The 16988-nt window shown below is 40.3% G+C and overlaps 1 protein-coding gene across 1 annotated transcript; it reads right to left on the reverse strand.

The window, feature by feature from the left end:
• Window positions 1–1257: 1257 nt before the first annotated feature.
• On the reverse strand, window positions 1258–14783 carry LOC119898082 (14-3-3 protein zeta-like). Its single transcript, XM_038712237.1, has 6 exons — window positions 14646–14783; window positions 10838–11149; window positions 5635–5758; window positions 3539–3702; window positions 3239–3334; window positions 1258–2379 (listed from the first exon to the last, which is right to left on the reverse strand). The coding sequence occupies exons 2-6, from the start codon at window positions 11138–11140 to the stop codon at window positions 2323–2325; spliced, it is 744 nt and encodes a 247-aa protein (XP_038568165.1). The 5' UTR covers window positions 11141–11149; window positions 14646–14783; the 3' UTR covers window positions 1258–2322.
• Between the last annotated feature and the right edge of the window lie 2205 nt (window positions 14784–16988).

Below are 16988 nucleotides of genomic sequence, written 5' to 3' on the forward strand. Positions count from 1 at the left end.
TCCTACACATATTTTACGTTGGGTTGCTTTTATCTTAACGTCATCCAAAGAGTTGCCCGCAGAAATGTTGCAGAATTTAACTAATCATATCAAGGAAACGCTTTTCTAATTTAGTCTAATATGTTTTGATCACTGAATGAAGTTGATCACTCTGTTCTCAAATGTTCATGAAGACCAGATCATCCGTCGTCGGTGAACCCGACATTAAAATATCACCAATGCATCACCATAGTTAGCCCTGAAAGTCATTAAAATGTCCGACAGTTTTCGATTTTGCTGTGCGCGCTCCCGCGAGTCACGTGCTTCTCGGCAGGTAGGCTGAGTTCACCATAACACCTACAGGGGTTTGGGAGGGCAAACGACATGACAACGTAGTCATGCTTTATCGATTACATGATCTTTATTACTACCTGATAAATTATTCTTGATCTATTTTCTATGTTCACATCACCCACAGAACATAGTTGAATGTGTTACTGTAATTTCACTTGTGTGCAGTGTGTCAAGCAAACAGGAACTGTTCTCTTCAGAGGATGTGCTCTTGAATTTCCGTTCACTTGTGGGTAGGGTTGAAGAGACCTGTGGTAGACTTGCTCTGCCCTCCTCCCACGCAGTCATGGTACTCAGGCAGACACACCCAGAGGGCCGTGTTAAAAATAAAATAGAGTTTTAGCTTCCTTTGGCTGTTCATCCAAGCAGGGCAGCTAAGCAAGGTGACTGGCTTGATTTTGGACAGGGGTGATGTGTCTCATGAAATGATTGTTCCTAATTGCTCAGCGGTCTCTGATTAGCTTTGCCTTTTGGAAGTGAATGAGGTTTTGCAGTTGTACATGTGTCCAAAGACCCAGCATATTCCAGGGTGTGGTCTGTGCTTTAGCAAAGATCTTGTATTTATTTTCCTGGTTACAAGGAAGTATCTGGTCTTTCCACAAAGAACAAGTCTGTATGATGTAGCCCAAGGAGGAACAAAATGCCTCACTGACCACAGCAACAGTGGCATATTTGCATTGGAGACACTGATTTGTAATGAGCGAGGACTCTGTGGGTCTCCTCGTCTGCTCCCAGCCTCCACCTCAGTGACTCACTTATTCTTGTACAGTCATTCAAAGAAAATAGAGCTGCTGAGTTATAATCGTGGCCGGATACGCCATCCGAATTTTGAAAAACCTGCTGGTTTTGAGGTCAAATAATAGTAGATGACTTTGGAATTTGAAAACTACTTGAGTACCAATGTATCAATTCAAATGGACCAGTTGAAACTTTTAAATTATTTTTTTTTATTTCACTTACATGAAATTACACATTTCCCCCCAAATAACAGTTATGCTTGGGTGTTCTGTATGAAAACTCCAACGACATGAACAAAGCTAGCCCGCCCGACAACAACCTTCCTTACATCTCCACAAACTACTTCTTACCAACATGCAGTTTAGGCAAGTATTGAAAGAAAAAAGGGAGAATAAAAGACAAAAGAAATAAAAATCTTAATTTCAAAAAGCAGTAACTAGATAAGCACGTGGGATTTATTTTATTTCATTTTTTTACTGCTGTGCTCATAAAAACAACAAGCTTGTGTGCTCTTTTGTTCTTCAAAGTTTTCTATACCTCGTAATTGATACATAGAAATACAAAAGCAGGTCACCTGAAAACAAAACAAAATAATAAAGAGTAGAAAGTTGAGCAACTGACAGTAAATGGAATGCAACCTTTGTTTCAACAAAACCCTTCTGTCTCCAGCACACCCCCATTACACCTCCACCGTCTTTACCTCCGCTGTCATTCCTCTTGCCAAGTAAAGCCTAACAGCTGCTGTCTCCTAAGGTGTGAGGAGACAGCTCCCGATTTTGTGAAACCACAGATGTGTCGTCAGTCAGGAACAGGGCCGTTAATATCAACAGGATACACATACAGTATACATAACTGTTTTCTGACTCTAAAAACTCAACCTGCTTCATGTTTCATGAGTTGAGAACTTGCCCTCTTACCCACCACCTTAATAATGCAACACCCCTATTGCTCCCACACAAAAAAAAAGGTCAGCAGACAAGCAACCAACCCCAAACACACTATCCTTCCACATGGACCCTCCCGCCACGCAATTTAAAACTTACCCTCCCTCCCCATCCCCTTTCCCCACAGTTACTACAAAAGAAGGGATTGTAAACCGATAGGTGTGGGATGAGTGGTGAGAGAACTAAATAGAAAAAAGATGGAGAGAGTTGGACGACAATGATGATAATGAGGTGGACTCAGTGTTGATGATCATGATGAAGATGAGCCGGGACGATGGCAGGTAGACAGGGATGACTATGGGGGTCTGGCTCAATCTCTGGGCTCCTCCGTTTCCTCTCCCTCAACCTGGTTGTCAGAGGTCCACAGCTGAGGAAAGACAGGAGGACAAGCAGAAGAAAGAAGTAGCGAGAGAGGGAGGAGAACAAGAAGGTCAAAGAGGTGGGGGGAAGAAAAGACAGGGCAACATCCATTAATGTCTTAAAATACTCTTGATTTTTAATTTACTGGAGAGTTAGGAGTCTCCACAGTGACCAGAAAAACAATCAAATACTGATGGGTGATGTACTTTGTGTAGATACTGTACGGAGTTCATAGTAAGGCTGCACAATATGTCGTTTAAGCATGGACATCATTATGTGCGCATATGCAATAGTCACACTGCAGGACGTGTAAGGCAAATTAACCCAAACACTCCAACTTTTTGCGGCTCACTGATCATTTGGATCAGTTATCAGTGGATAAAACTGGTTTTCTATTGCTACTTACATATATACTACGTATGCGATTTGCATGGCTCCAAAAATGTTACCAAACCAAAATCCTTTATTTTTCTGGTCACAGAGTGTCTTGTGTTTAAAAGGCACACTGTTGATAGAAAATATTTATAGAACACTGAAAACAATCAACTCATATGAATGTTGTTTTAAGAAAATTAATTTATCTTTAAAGATAAAGCAAAAATGACTGATTTCTGCTCCTCAGATGTGACTATTTGACCCTTTTGTGATGGTAAATTGAATCTCTTTGGGTTTTGGACTGAAAATAAGACATCCCAATGGGCTCTGAGAAGCTGCAATTTTACAGACCAAACAATAAATAAAGAGAGAAAATAATTGGTAATCGTTAAAGAAGTGTCAATAATCTACAATATTGTTTTGTGCACAAAATTTGTTCTGGTCATTTGAGTCAGTACATTTTTAAGAAATTGAAAGATAGGAAAACTTACTGTCAAGTTGTCTCTCAGTAGCTGCATGATTAGTGTACTGTCTTTGTACGAATCTTCACTCAGTGTGTCGAGCTCTGCGATGGCGTCATCGAAAGCCTATTGGATTCAACACACATTTTAATTGCTGGAAAAATGACGGGGGTCTAAAACAAGCTGTTATGTCTTGGTAGAATGTGTACACAGGTTTTATTGCTGTCTCACTGTGTGTGCTGTGCAATGAATCTGACAAGCCATGTTAATAAATTTGCATTACATTAAGCAGTTAAATGTATAAAAAGTTATGTGGTGTTATGAACTTACGCCTTTGGCCAGCTGGCAGGCTTGTTCAGGTGAGTTGAGGATCTCATAGTAGAAAACTGAGAAATTCAGGGCAAGACCGAGACGGATTGGGTGCGTGGGCTGCATTTCTTCTTTGCTGATATCAAAGGCATTTTGGTAGGCGCCCTTTGAGTCTATAATGATGGCTGAGGGAGGGGAAAAACAGCATGAGAGGTGAGAACTAGCAAGTGACAGTGGAAGAAATAGAGACAGACTGTAGAAAATAAAACTCACTATACAATACACTCAGTTGGCAGTTCATTACATACACCTAGCAAAAAACTATATAATACACTTATACAACAGCCCTGCGATAAATCCTGCCCTAATGAAGGTTGTGTTCAGTTTTTGTTGAACGTTTTTGAGGGGTGTTTGTCATTTTGGAGCCCAGTTTATGGTGCTGTTGAATTAATTTGCAACATACTCAGGCGTTTCTGATATTTTGTACACCCCATTTATAATAAGCAAGGAGATTTCACAACATAATTTATAAAAACTTCGTCAGAACACAATGTTGAAAAAGTTGTACACACTTTCTTACAGTGGCAACCTTTGGTGGTGGGGCGAGAAGTTGGCCTCCAAAGTGAAGGGGAATTATAATGGCGATGCAGGAGGTCATTTCCTAATGCCTACTCAGGGATTATGCGATCACACCACTTCAGAAATAGCTGACTTGACTGCTACTGCTTTGAGTTTTGAATCGCCTTTATGTGACTGAAAGGAGACACTCTGGACCTGCAGTTGAATAGCCTTTCAGTTTTTACTTTTCTATGGTTAAGATATTCGTGCCTAATTACATGGCCTGGAAGGACACATGATTGATAAGTTCAGTCATGTATAAATATGAGGCTGTTGTTTCAGTAATGTTCCCAAAATTGGAACTCCAGCACACTCCCTATATTTCTGAATGCATAAATGAATGAAATGCAACCTCTTCAAATTCAACAGACATGCTCCCATTGTGTGTTCTGGCACTGTATCAAGGTCTTAGGGGGAAGCTGAAACGCAGAGGTCAGCCTTTCCAAACCCCAAGTCAAACATCATGTGGCAGTCCTTTTATGAATGATTGTGGAAAGAAATAGAGGACTGAAACCAGCCAGCAAGGTCACAGACTGCCTGTGAGATGTGATTCCCCTCTGATTGTTTTCACTGGAATAATATTTAGAAGCATAAAGATCCAATAATTCACTAGAAAAAAAAGTAAAACACAATTGTGTGGTTGCAAAAAAAAACAAACATACAAAAAAAATCTTCTCTTTCCAGACCCGTTAAATGAAAAAAAACAAACAAGAAAATTGAAGCTGCAAATGACAGGGACTAGGAAATAAGTCTACAGAGTTTAGTAGCTTTAGACAGAGAAGACCAGTGCATAATAATGGTTCAGTCTAACATCTATAGACACTGACTCTTAACAGCCACTAGGGGGCAAATCAGTTAAGAGAATGAGAATGAAAATGAAACTGAGGGAGATGATCCCAGGACACATGAGGTGAGCTGTAGCCAAAAACATGTCCGTCTGCTTGTCTAAAAAAGGACCCAAATTAAATGACCCCAAAAAGAACATTTCTACGGATGTAAGCCGTTGACTGTAGACCAGAGACTAGCTTAAAATTGACTGAGGCCCATTAAGGCCCGACAGTTTTTTTTTTTAAATTAGATGTAGATCAGGTTAAATTTACAAAAAGAAAGACCTCTGCTTTAAGTGTTTAACTTGCTACAAGCATCTACTGCTTACAAATTGATATTCTAGTTGTTGTAACAATCAACGACGACAGGAAGGGTTTGAATTATTATATTAGTACCATCATCCTACCTTTCTTGCTGCCAAAGGAGCATACTGTGATACTATTGTAATCAGCATTGATGAGCCAATGTCATAAAGCTTATCCCAATACTGAAGTGTTCATTTAATAGGATCTTGTCTAATACGTCTTATTTGGCTAGGCTATGAGTTGTATATATCCGTTAATACAGTCCAGTTTTCCAGCCAGTAAAACATCCTCGCACATACATAATGAAAATGCAATAACCCACCCCCACACACAGATGGTATAAAAGGGACTTAACATAGAGCTTACATTTCTTCTCATCTCCTGTGGCCACCTCAGCCAAGTAGCGGTAGTAATCTCCTTTCATTTTCAAATAGAAGACTTTGCTCTCTGCTGCAGTGGCTTTGGGAATGAGATAAGTGTCCAGGAGACCCTGTGGCAGATAAAAAAATAAGAAGGACAGACTGTTAGAAAGAATATAATGTAATTCTAATATATTCAAACCATCATCTAAGTATAATATATGTAGCCTGCTTTATATTTGGGGCTGGCAGACCTTGAAATGAGCACAAAACAGCAGAGCTGATTTGCATCCTTCAAATGGGAATAAATGTATACACAACTCATTGATGAAGAAGGCAGTTTTTATGCCTATTACTACAAGGCTCATTTGCTTATTTATCACTTATCCACTGACCCCACTGTGCTTGTTATTTCAGCCCATTTCAATAAATAAAGCCAATATTTCACAGCATAATTTCTCACCAGACCTAAATAAGGGTGAGACAAGCTGGCTACCTCCAATAGCCTCAAGGCTTGAGCCTCAGATTTTGCCTCAGAGACCACTGAAGGGGGTCGATCTGCGTGGATGGTGGATAACATGAAAGCATGGGGCGTGGGGGAGAAAGGGACAGGCTGGACAGAGGAGTGGGGAGCAAAGATGGTGGAGAGTGGAAAAGGGTGGTGTAGGAAGAGAGAGAGAGGCAGGATGAGAGTATGGATGAAAGATGGTGGGGGTGGAGAAAGAGGGGACAGAGCCAGTCTGCTGAACTCCTGATGAGCTTTTGCTGAAGAAGTAGGTCACTCACAGAGCACAGCTTGGCTCTTTATAACACAATCATGCACCACTAGCTGAAAAGTGTTGTTAATCTTCTATGTTAAAGCACTATGGGACAAAGAGGGTTAAACATTGCCTTTACAGAAACATGAATTAACACTTTTTTAAAGTGCAGATCTCTTTGTGGCTTGCTTCACTGTGTATTTTTAAGTAGCCTCCATGTGGACACTTACAACAGCCATGACAAACAAACGGTGCGATATAGAGTTGGAAGAAAACAGAATTCCCCATGGCATTAGTGAAATGTTGTTAAGCCTCCCGATTTTGGACCCGACTACTGCTCTCTACATAGGAATAGTTATATAACTGGCTGAGCCTGGGTCCCTGGGTAGAAGGTAAATATTGTAATTTAGGTTACAAGTAGAAAAATGCATAGATTGGGTCTGAAAAAGAACGTAATGTAAGGTAACACCGCATGACTCCAACGTACGATATTAATACTTCAAACAGACTGGTATTACAAATGGATTTAGAGACATGGATTACTACATGCTCTGTAAGATCCTGCTTATTACACAGTGCATTTGTACATTATACCAAGTATAATGGAATAAACAGGGCTGATGTAAGAGCCCGTATTTGCAGAATGATCTTAGATTGATGTGAGGGCTCAGGGAAGCCCTCTGGGATCTGAATGTAGAACTGGGCCACTGGCAAGGGCACAGCTAAAATCAAACTACAACCATGGCTGGAGCTTTCACAGTAAATTTAACTTCCTATTTTATCGTTTCTTCCTCTATATGATTGTTGCATCAAAACAGAGAGGGTAACGCAGGTAAGCAAAGACGTAAAAGCCTATGCGCTCTGAGGAAGAGGCAACATAACCACATTCCCAAAAGAAAGGCCTCTGTGTAGATTCCTGTCCAATACAACAGAACAGTGTCACTTTGTTTCTACAGCCTAATTTATGTCATTCATAGTGAGCTTCAGGTGTGTCCTGGTGGCTTTTTGCAGGTGAAAAAACTCTAGCTATTGTGACTCTTCATTGTGTTTAACCATTTGTTCAATTGACTGGGGAAATTATACAATAATTTAATTTTTATTACGGCAATATTTATGTGTGACCATATCGCCGAAAGAATTCTTAGTGCCATGTAGCTTTTTAAGGAAGAAAATCCAAATGACTTGTCAGAGCATAAAACCAGTGACCTGCTGATCTTTACAAATCAAAACTAGACTGTCTAACCACGGAATAGCCATTGATGGCGACTTTTTTTAAAAATTTTTTTAAATTGAATCATGATCAAAAGTCAAATCATGTCCTGGATTTGGAGAGTGGTGTTAGCATTAGCACTTAGTTAGCATTAGATTACACAACACGTTCAGTAAGTAATAAAACACATTACTTAAAAACTGACCTTAAAAACGCAGAAATAATGCATACAGAGTTTGTTCATCTACTTTGATTGGCTCGTCACATACCTAAAGTCGTCACATTGTGTGGACACTGTTTGCACAAGGACTGCAGCAAGCAACACACATACACAAAAAAAAAAAAATACATAAAAAAGGTGTTAAATACATACAACCTATGCAACCACACATACCACTTTCACACCAAAGCGAACACCCAACGAAAACCAATGCTATTGGTTTAAACAACCAACAGACACGCCCACTCCACAAAGCAATCTGTCAGGTTTGCTAAGGTGAGAAAGTAGGCATGGTCTCTTTTTTGTCTTCACTGAACTGTGTGTGCAATATTATGAATGCCATGAAGAGACTGTCCAAAGGTGTGCGCTCTTATCCCCATTTGATTCATCGTGTTTGTCCCTCTCTATGACTGCAGGCGTTTCACTCTGCCTGTGTGGCCATTCAGAACAGAAATAATCATGTCTTTAGATGTGGTCGATAACACCTTGTACGAACTAGTTTGCTTCAAGTATACCTCAGCCTTATCCCTGTCCTACACCCTCCCCCTCTGCCCTCTTTACCGTCATCCCTCTCTATTTCAGTCCCCATATGGCTGTTCGGCCGAAGTGGAGGTCAGCGAACCAGAACGCTGGTGGCTCAGTTGCTGTCATTATAGGATTAGGACCTGGTGAGTCACCAGGCAGATAACGCACAGGCTGAGAAGAGAACGGAGTAGCACAGGTCCTCCAGATGATTGCAGTACTTCAGATATGTACACAAGAAGCTTGTTAGGATATCGTCAGTGACAAAAACTAGTGATCAAACTAATAGAACTACAAATCGGTGGAGAAACTGGCACTATTCTCTGAGCAAGAGATGAGTCTATCCCACTAGATCCAACATTGTGGAGCCTGGTCTGCTCCCCCCCACCCCCAACAGGAGATGTCTCTTATTTGTCAAAACTCTGATGAGACACTCTCCTCTTAACAGGTAAACAGTGCTAGCAGTTTGATGACAGCATGAAAGTCTGATTAAGGCCCCATCTACACTACTTTGTTTTAGTTTAAAAACGTAGAGTTAAAACGAATATGATCTCCGTCCAAACCAGCATTTTAGCTGCGTATCAGAGTTGATCTCAGTCTATACGACTGAAAACGCACATCTAGTGGCCGTTTACGTACACTGGGCATGCGTGTGCAGGTGTGAACATGAAGCAGATTGTCTTCATTTCCGTCGTTTTAGTCTGGACGGGAGGTGCAAACGGTCTCCGTTTTAAAACGAAAACACAGTAGTGTGTATAAGCCCCTAGGATATGAAAAAAATGTATTAGTTATACAGCATTGTTCAATGTTGGCTGCATCACAAAAAAAGTTACATGCTTCATTCTGTGGAAAGAAACCTTAACAGTGCATGGACTATAGAGACTCACCAGCCTCTGATAGGATAATTAGTGCTTTCAACCTGTAGCTACAACCTGAACATGAGATGAGAAGCACAAGATATGAAGTGTTCATTAATATCACAGCAAACTGCTTGCACCTAACATTTCGCAAACTACTGACACCCCGGATTCAAAACTGTTATTCAACTGTTACTCAACATATTGATTTGATATGCATAAAAAGTTTAACTGAAAGACTTGTGAATTTCATGTTGCACAATCAGATAGATAATTTCTCTGGAAAAGAGATGCCACTCCGTTGAAATACAAAAACACATTTCACTCACAGGCAAAACTAATGTTACAGAGTGAGTGATGTTTCTTTTCCCTCACAAACATCTTTGGCAGAGTACAGACACCGGCTGGGAGGAAGCACATTAACCACACAGACAGAAAAGTTTCAGAATAGCAATTAAGGAACTAACGTTAATTAGCCACAGCTGATATAATCTACCACCACTGATGGTGTCATTTTAAACGGCAAAAGTAATGATTAGTGCTGGCTACAAATGAGAAGCCTGCTGATGTTACCTTAATGTTTACTAGATCTCAAAATAGCAACAGATAAAACGTTCAATAAGAGATTTGTTAGCGTCGCACCTTCAGAAATTTAGGTATGCTTCTGACGTGAACCGGATCCAAAACAAAACAGGAAATGGACTGTGCACTCTGGGGCCATTTTATTTACACACAATTTCCTGAGTTGTGTGAGCTCATGCTCTGTGTTTTCTTACATCTGTCATACTGCAGCCTGCACCGCTGATCAGAAAAGGAAGTTAGCTCCATTTCAAATGAACTCTCTCATTGCACCTTTCTCATGAGTAGAAAATCCTGATTTTGCATACTCTGCCACTTAAAACATTTTTTTCATTACAGGAGCAGGCGTGAAGAAGCGCGTCGTGATAAGCTGTAGGGCATCACTGATAACTAAATCTGGAACATATTGGCTCGACTGCTGTAAGACACCAAGGTATGAGACTGAAGCAGTCAAGGTGCGGCACTTCTCTACAAGGTCTACTGCATCTTGCTGACAGAAATGACACACCCATCAACATGAGCTGTTGAAGTAAGGTATGACTGTGGAGTTGAGACTCACTCCTCAGTCATCCAGTATTTCTTCACATAATCTTAATGTCAAAAGGAGATGATCGGTCTGAGTTATTTGCCCGAGATAAAATTCCTATACTTTTTGTCAAGAGGCCTTGCTTTTGCCTCTCTGCCATCTTTAACCCTTCTTTAGCCCAATGTCTAGTAACCACACTTGGCCGAAGATTATTTAATTCAGTCTGTGCTTAAAGTAAAATGTTAATCTGACACTCCACGAAATTAGATGATACTTTTTACCATTTTACTTAGCCATCCCAAGTGAAACACTACAGCAGTGTAAGGTTAAATCCACAGAAAAAGACTGAAGGTATGTCTTTTCACCTTTTAAGAGCTCTGAACAAACACTTTTCAACCCTGAACAGTCCTGTCATGTCTTCATAAAGCAGTAAAGAACATTTACGTTATTGACACCTATGTCTACATAACAAAAAGTAATTACTTTAACAGAAAGATAAAGCCAACAATGTTGTCTAATGAAATGTTATCAATCTCACCAGCACGTCCTGGCAGATCTCTTTCAGCTCTCTCTCAATCTTTTCCCGGTACTCTTTAGCCATGGTCTGCTTCCTCTCGCTGCTCTCAGCCTTCTGCTCAATGCTGGACACCACACGCCATGAGGAGCGACGGGCACCCACCACATTCTTGTAGGCCACTGACAGCAGGTTACGCTCCTCGTTGGACAGCTGCTCGCTATCCTCCGTCACAGCCTTCATTGCAGCAGCCATGTCATCATAGCGCTCAGCCTGCTCGGCCAGCTTGGCCTTTTGCACCAGTTCCTTCTGGGGTGCCTCGCTCATGACTGCTCACTGGAAGAAGGAAAGCAGAGAGGAAAAGCGGACAGCTGGAGGTCAATTACGTGAGTGGCAAGAGGACATTTTTAAATTTGGATCAGTGCCCATTTACCAAATGTAACATTCCTAAATGTATAAAGCAAATGCAAGTGAAAACAGAATTCCAAGAGAAATTGATGAGGCTAATCACAGTCTATCAAGAACATATTAATCATCTATGTTGGGGATAAACTGGATTCATCGATAGATCTGGTTGACTACTCTGTCCAGAGAAGCTACCACATCACACTCCTCCTTTGGGAGTAGTTCTACAGGGAAACATTGATGCACAGTTGCACACCATGGCAGTTCAAGGCTATCGCTGTCAAACGGAGCTACTGGACAGGGAAGTATAGCACGGGATATCAACTACACACAGCAAGTGAGCACAAAAGAGTGCACTGTATGTTTAATCTAAATCAATGAGGAAATCATTGTCTGAAATGCATCTTTGTTAGCTAAAGAAGGCAGTGCAATAAGTAAAGATGTAGTTACGGTCTTTTTGCCACATTACTGGACCTGGGCGGTATCGTTTTTTTTCCTCCAAAGCTTCCTGATCTTTCACTGGGCTACATGGTATATGGCGGTATTAGAATTTGTGTAAAAAAAACAAACAAACACAAAACACACTAAAAACAACAATGCAAAAACTGAGCTGCTGGTGAAGTCATTGTAGCACGTATGATATTTTCTAGCTTACAATGCTGTGTGATATGCAATTAGCCTATTTAGTGCGGTACCTGTGTTATGCATTTTTACATTCGTAGGTTCTACTGAGATTACGAATGAAGCTTTGAATGTCATCACCCTAAAGTCTGTTTTTATTAAGTCAACTTTCTTTAATGAATATATTTAACTTATCAATTATGGTACTGTTAACTTAGACAGTCCTGTTACTACAGGCACGTCTCCGTTTGCAAGAGGTAAAGAACTGTTTCACCAGCAACAATTAGTTTGAGAAAGATTTTGGAAAGGACTGCATCTATCTTTTTCCAATAAACTGTGTAGTTTGGACTTTACGCCACAAGGGTTGGGCGATTGGACAAATATTTCAGGGTTTTTTATTTTAGATTGCTAACTTAACGGTCTGCCTCCAAAGAACAAATGAGAGCCACTGCTCAGCGACAGACTCATTCAGCGAGCTAACCCGGTACAAGGAGGCCAGCATATAGAGCCAGAATATTTTCACATCTAACTCAGTGAATTAAGGGTTTATTTTGACCAAACCAAAGTTTACTATAATTTAACAATGTCATTAGGATAGCCTTAGTTCAGTGAAAGAAATAAACTTGAAATCAGAAGGTGTATTGTTGTATTTTTCTGCTTTATAAAGGAAATTAGGTTTTAAAGCATTTCCTTTCTTGACATTGAGTTTATTTTTCGGACAGCTTGTGGAAACTCACCAACTTGCCGCACACTTGGGATGTGCGATGTGGTCATACAATAATGTCACAATAGCAGTTGAGTTCCCATCGTGGGATTTTTAGCTCCTCCCCGTGGAGCTGGTAGAAATGCTACTTTCCCTTTCAGCCATGCTCGTGTGTATGACGCAAGACCAGTGTCTGTATTTTTGATGATATTTAAAATTATAACTTGGGGATTTCTAAATACCCGGGTACACCGTTATACCACCCACGCCTACACTATAGCCCTGTAAAAAAGCCAACACACAGGAATTTTCATCACTAGATCAATAGCCTACATCCGTTTGACCCATCCAAAATAGCCAGCGGGCCTCCACAGAATCAATCACTTTTTTCCATTGCAGAGTGCATGTAGTGTGGCGTGTTTAAAATCTGTCCTGGTATATAGAGAATGAAGCAGTTTGCACCCTATAGCTCATAGAGATTGGCAACCAAATAAACTGAAAAAATAAATAGATGAAAAATAGTGAAATTCTCTTCAAAGATTTTTTACACATTAACTTTTGTACAACCTGCATTTGGGTTACTTTAAGAAAATAGGTTTAACACACAGAAGTTCATGTTAAAACACAATGCAGTTAAGGTGTGTTGAAAAGTAACAAATGTAATCCACCCTGAAGTAAACACAAATGTGTTAAAATGCCTTTTTATTTTTTATTCCAGCATTGCTACCACACTAAAAAATAAAAATAAACACCCTCATTATTTCACAATTTCAGTTTTGCTAAATCCCAAAAAAACAGAATGCAAAAAAAAAAAAAAGGGGATTTAGCCATTTGTAGGGATTGTGTCATCACTGAGAGGCTGGCATGATGCAACATGGCCCACGGGTAAACTTATTTTAATCGGTAAATAAATATGCTACAAAAAAAGTACATTAGTTAAAGCTTAAGTCACGTGTGAATGTAATAAGACTATTCACCGAAAGAATGCAATCTACAACCATGGTACAGATCCACGCAAAAATAACTTGATCCTGTACTGCTGGCTGGCCTCCAGGGCAAACGCAGATGTGCCCCCTCTTCCCCGCGCGCGCACACACACACACACAGACACACACCACACCCATCTCTGTACCTGTGGCTCGCCCGACAAGCGACACTCAAGTGCAACATTAAAGCGGCTTATTGTGATTAATGTCACAATAAGCCGTACATTTGGTCAACATGGACCAAAATCGCTTCCATTAAATTTACAGGCATAGTTTTAACGGGAAACATCACTCGGTGAACGGAAAGCAACCGCTACCATTAGGGCCTCGTGACCCGTTTCTAGTATGGCGCCGACTATTTCCTGAAACAGAAGCATTCCTAACCAGACCGCTTTTATTAATGACCTGGAGGTTATACCAATTTTATAGCCACTCCGACTCTCTCAAAATGTGTACACACACCTTCAAACGTGTGTTATCCTCTAACCGGAAAATTATGAGCTTTATTGTTTAGCGCGACGACATAGCCGTTAAAAAGGTGTGCTAGTTTGGCGGTCCGTCTGGTGGAAGATGTGATAAGAATCACACTTTGCCACGTCTTCTGTCAAGTAGTGCATTACCAAAACTAACGCACTACTTTGCTAACCTAACGTTAGCAAATAAAACTGACACTATCGTTACTGTGCCACGGATGTTAGTGTAACGTTATCTTGCTGCCACTGTCAGCCAACGTTAATATAACCGACGCTGAAAAGTGAGATTAAGAGAAATCCCGAAGAACAAGACATATTGCAAACGACAGGCACTCTTCATAACCTCACCAATTACTTCAGATAACATTTTTTTTGTAGCCAATGCCAAAGAATATCAGAGCTTCAACATCCGACCTGACACGCCTTCTCCGTCTAATGTTCCATGAAACCAGTCATTAGACACATCCTAAACTGTAGCTAAGCTAACCATTGTTCTTTGGTTTGATTGTCGCTGCTACACGCACTCCCACAGTCAACGCGAGACAGAGCGCTTCCATTACCGATATATTTTACGATAAGCGAGAAGGCCGACAAGTTCTAAAAACGTAAAAGTGAAGTTTTAGAAGCGGTAAGTCCTTTCATACCTGAGTACTGGCAGATAGCAGTGATGTCGGTGTACCAAGCTACAGCTGATTCTCTCAGCCTGTCCGTCTGAATGCAGTCCACGGGGTTTCCCTCCAATCACACCAGTCCAAGGCACGGCCAGAGCAGGGGGACTGACGTCAAACGTTACCACGGCAACCAAACTCAAGACATTGTGGGAGTTGTAGTCCCCCGTTATCTTAATCCGTAGTCTTCATGAGGTCAATATGAGCACATTTTTTATTTTTTTTTATCTTAAAATTATGTTACAACTGTGATATTTTTCACACTCCTCCATGTGGTCAATTTACAACCCTGAATAATTTTGATTTAAATTCAATCTCTCATGGTGTTGCATCCGAGCAAACAGAGAGCCTACATTTATGAAAACTTCACCTTGAAACATCACAGTAACCTCCATATGGAAGTGCACATCACTTCAAACACTGTCCTTTGTCTTATTGCAGATCACAATGTTGTATCAGAGGCAGAGACAGCACACCCTGCATATAGACTGAACACTGGAAGGAATACTTGCTGCTACATGAATCACTGCTGTGTGGTGCTAATTAGAGACTGATTTGCCAGAGTGATATGTCTCTAACAAAATGAGAATGAAATTGTGTCTGGAACAGCATTTAGGTGTATTTTCTGGAGATGCTGAGGGCATCACAAACTAGAACAAGCGGCACAGTGCTACAGCATATCTTGTCTAATAGAAACTACTATTTCTGCATTCTGGTTGGCTTCCAAGGGGAGAGAGTGAAGCTATTTTTGCCTTGTCACATGTTTTCCCCTCAGGCCAAGATTTCAAACTTGTAACCTATTTAAGGGTGGATAGTGTTGGCTCAGGGTGTAGCAATGCACAGGCACCAGTGCTAAAAAATGAACGTCTCTTCTCAGTTGTCAAGGTGTGGTCTAGAAGGGGTGTAGTACTAAACCAGAGGGATTTCAACTAAAGGAGAGTGTTAAGATAAAGGCATGTAACCGGTTAGACGACTTCTGACTCGGCACCCTATGCTTGAAAGATTCAAGCCTCCATGTTAGTGGAAATTCACAATGCTGAAGTTGCACAATCCCAACTAGCTCCACTTGTTCGCCTCATAATGATCCATTAAATATCACTTTATTATTTTGTTTACATGTCTCTTAGACAATTACAACAATCTGTAAGGTATTCTTGTAGCTGCATTATTGTACGTCCATGTTCATTTTAAAATTAAAAAGGGCCATCAGGGTGATGTCAGCTTAGAGACTACACATTTATTATTTGTAGGTGTGGAATTATAGATGTTATAAACTCTGGGCTTAGGAATGTGCTACAGGATGTATGGATGGCATCCCTTATTATTATTATAGTACCACATTGTTATTTTTGTCATTGTGTTGGCAGTAGTCATAGTAGAGCTTTGTGGATGCTGGATTTCCACCTGCATGTTGGTGACAAATGAGCAGGCAGTGGAAGTACTTTATGGATAAGAATTTTGGATCCAGTTAGATGTAGGTTTTTGATCTATTTTATCTCCTATCATACACAATTTGTGGTGTAACCACACTGTAGCCTGTCACACTATTACTGTATATTTTGGACTTTATAGCGCTTTTTTATTATGCTGTTGTATTTTACATACATATATATAAATGAGAAAAAAATCCCAACACGGCAAATCAGTTCAGTCATTCTATAAAGACTAAGACAGGAATGTAATAAAACAATTCATGCAATTTGACTTTTGTCGGTTTCACAATTCACCCCTTAAAAAACACGCAAAACATGAAAAAATTACAAATGGCAATTCACCATTTAGATAAGCAAAGGCTGCCCCCATTAGAGTCAGTTTGAAACATATGGAGTCTACATATCAAGTATGTATATATAGATGGGAGAATACTGTATGTACTGTGTGTATCGAAGTGTAGCCACACATAGCTGTAGCACAGGCATTGTGCACAAGTATGTACACCTGTCTCACATACGCTGTTGATGAAGTACCAGTTTTGTTTAAATTTCTGTGTGTAGAGTATGGTTACCTATGTGCTTGTATATCTTATCTTATGGGATTACATTTCTTTGGCAACACAGCTCTTCTAAAGCAAACAAAGGGATAACGGCATTAATAGAGTGTGACTAATTCAGAACCAACATTATAACCCTCTCACTGAGTCTTTATTACCTTCATTCAATTTTATTTTTATAGTGCCAATTCATAACAGAAGTTATCTGTACTTTTACACTTTTGACATAGAGCAGGTCTAGACTGTGCTCTTTGTAATGTTATTTACACAGACCCAACAGTTGACGCCATGAGCAAGCACTTGGCGACAGTAGCAAGAAAAGAAACCTT

Source organism: Micropterus salmoides, unplaced genomic scaffold (assembly GCF_014851395.1).
Source record: "Micropterus salmoides isolate LMB-PRFRI ecotype aquatic unplaced genomic scaffold, ASM1485139v1 Ms_hic_scaffold_11, whole genome shotgun sequence".
Classification (NCBI taxonomy): domain Eukaryota; kingdom Metazoa; phylum Chordata; class Actinopteri; order Centrarchiformes; family Centrarchidae; genus Micropterus; species Micropterus salmoides.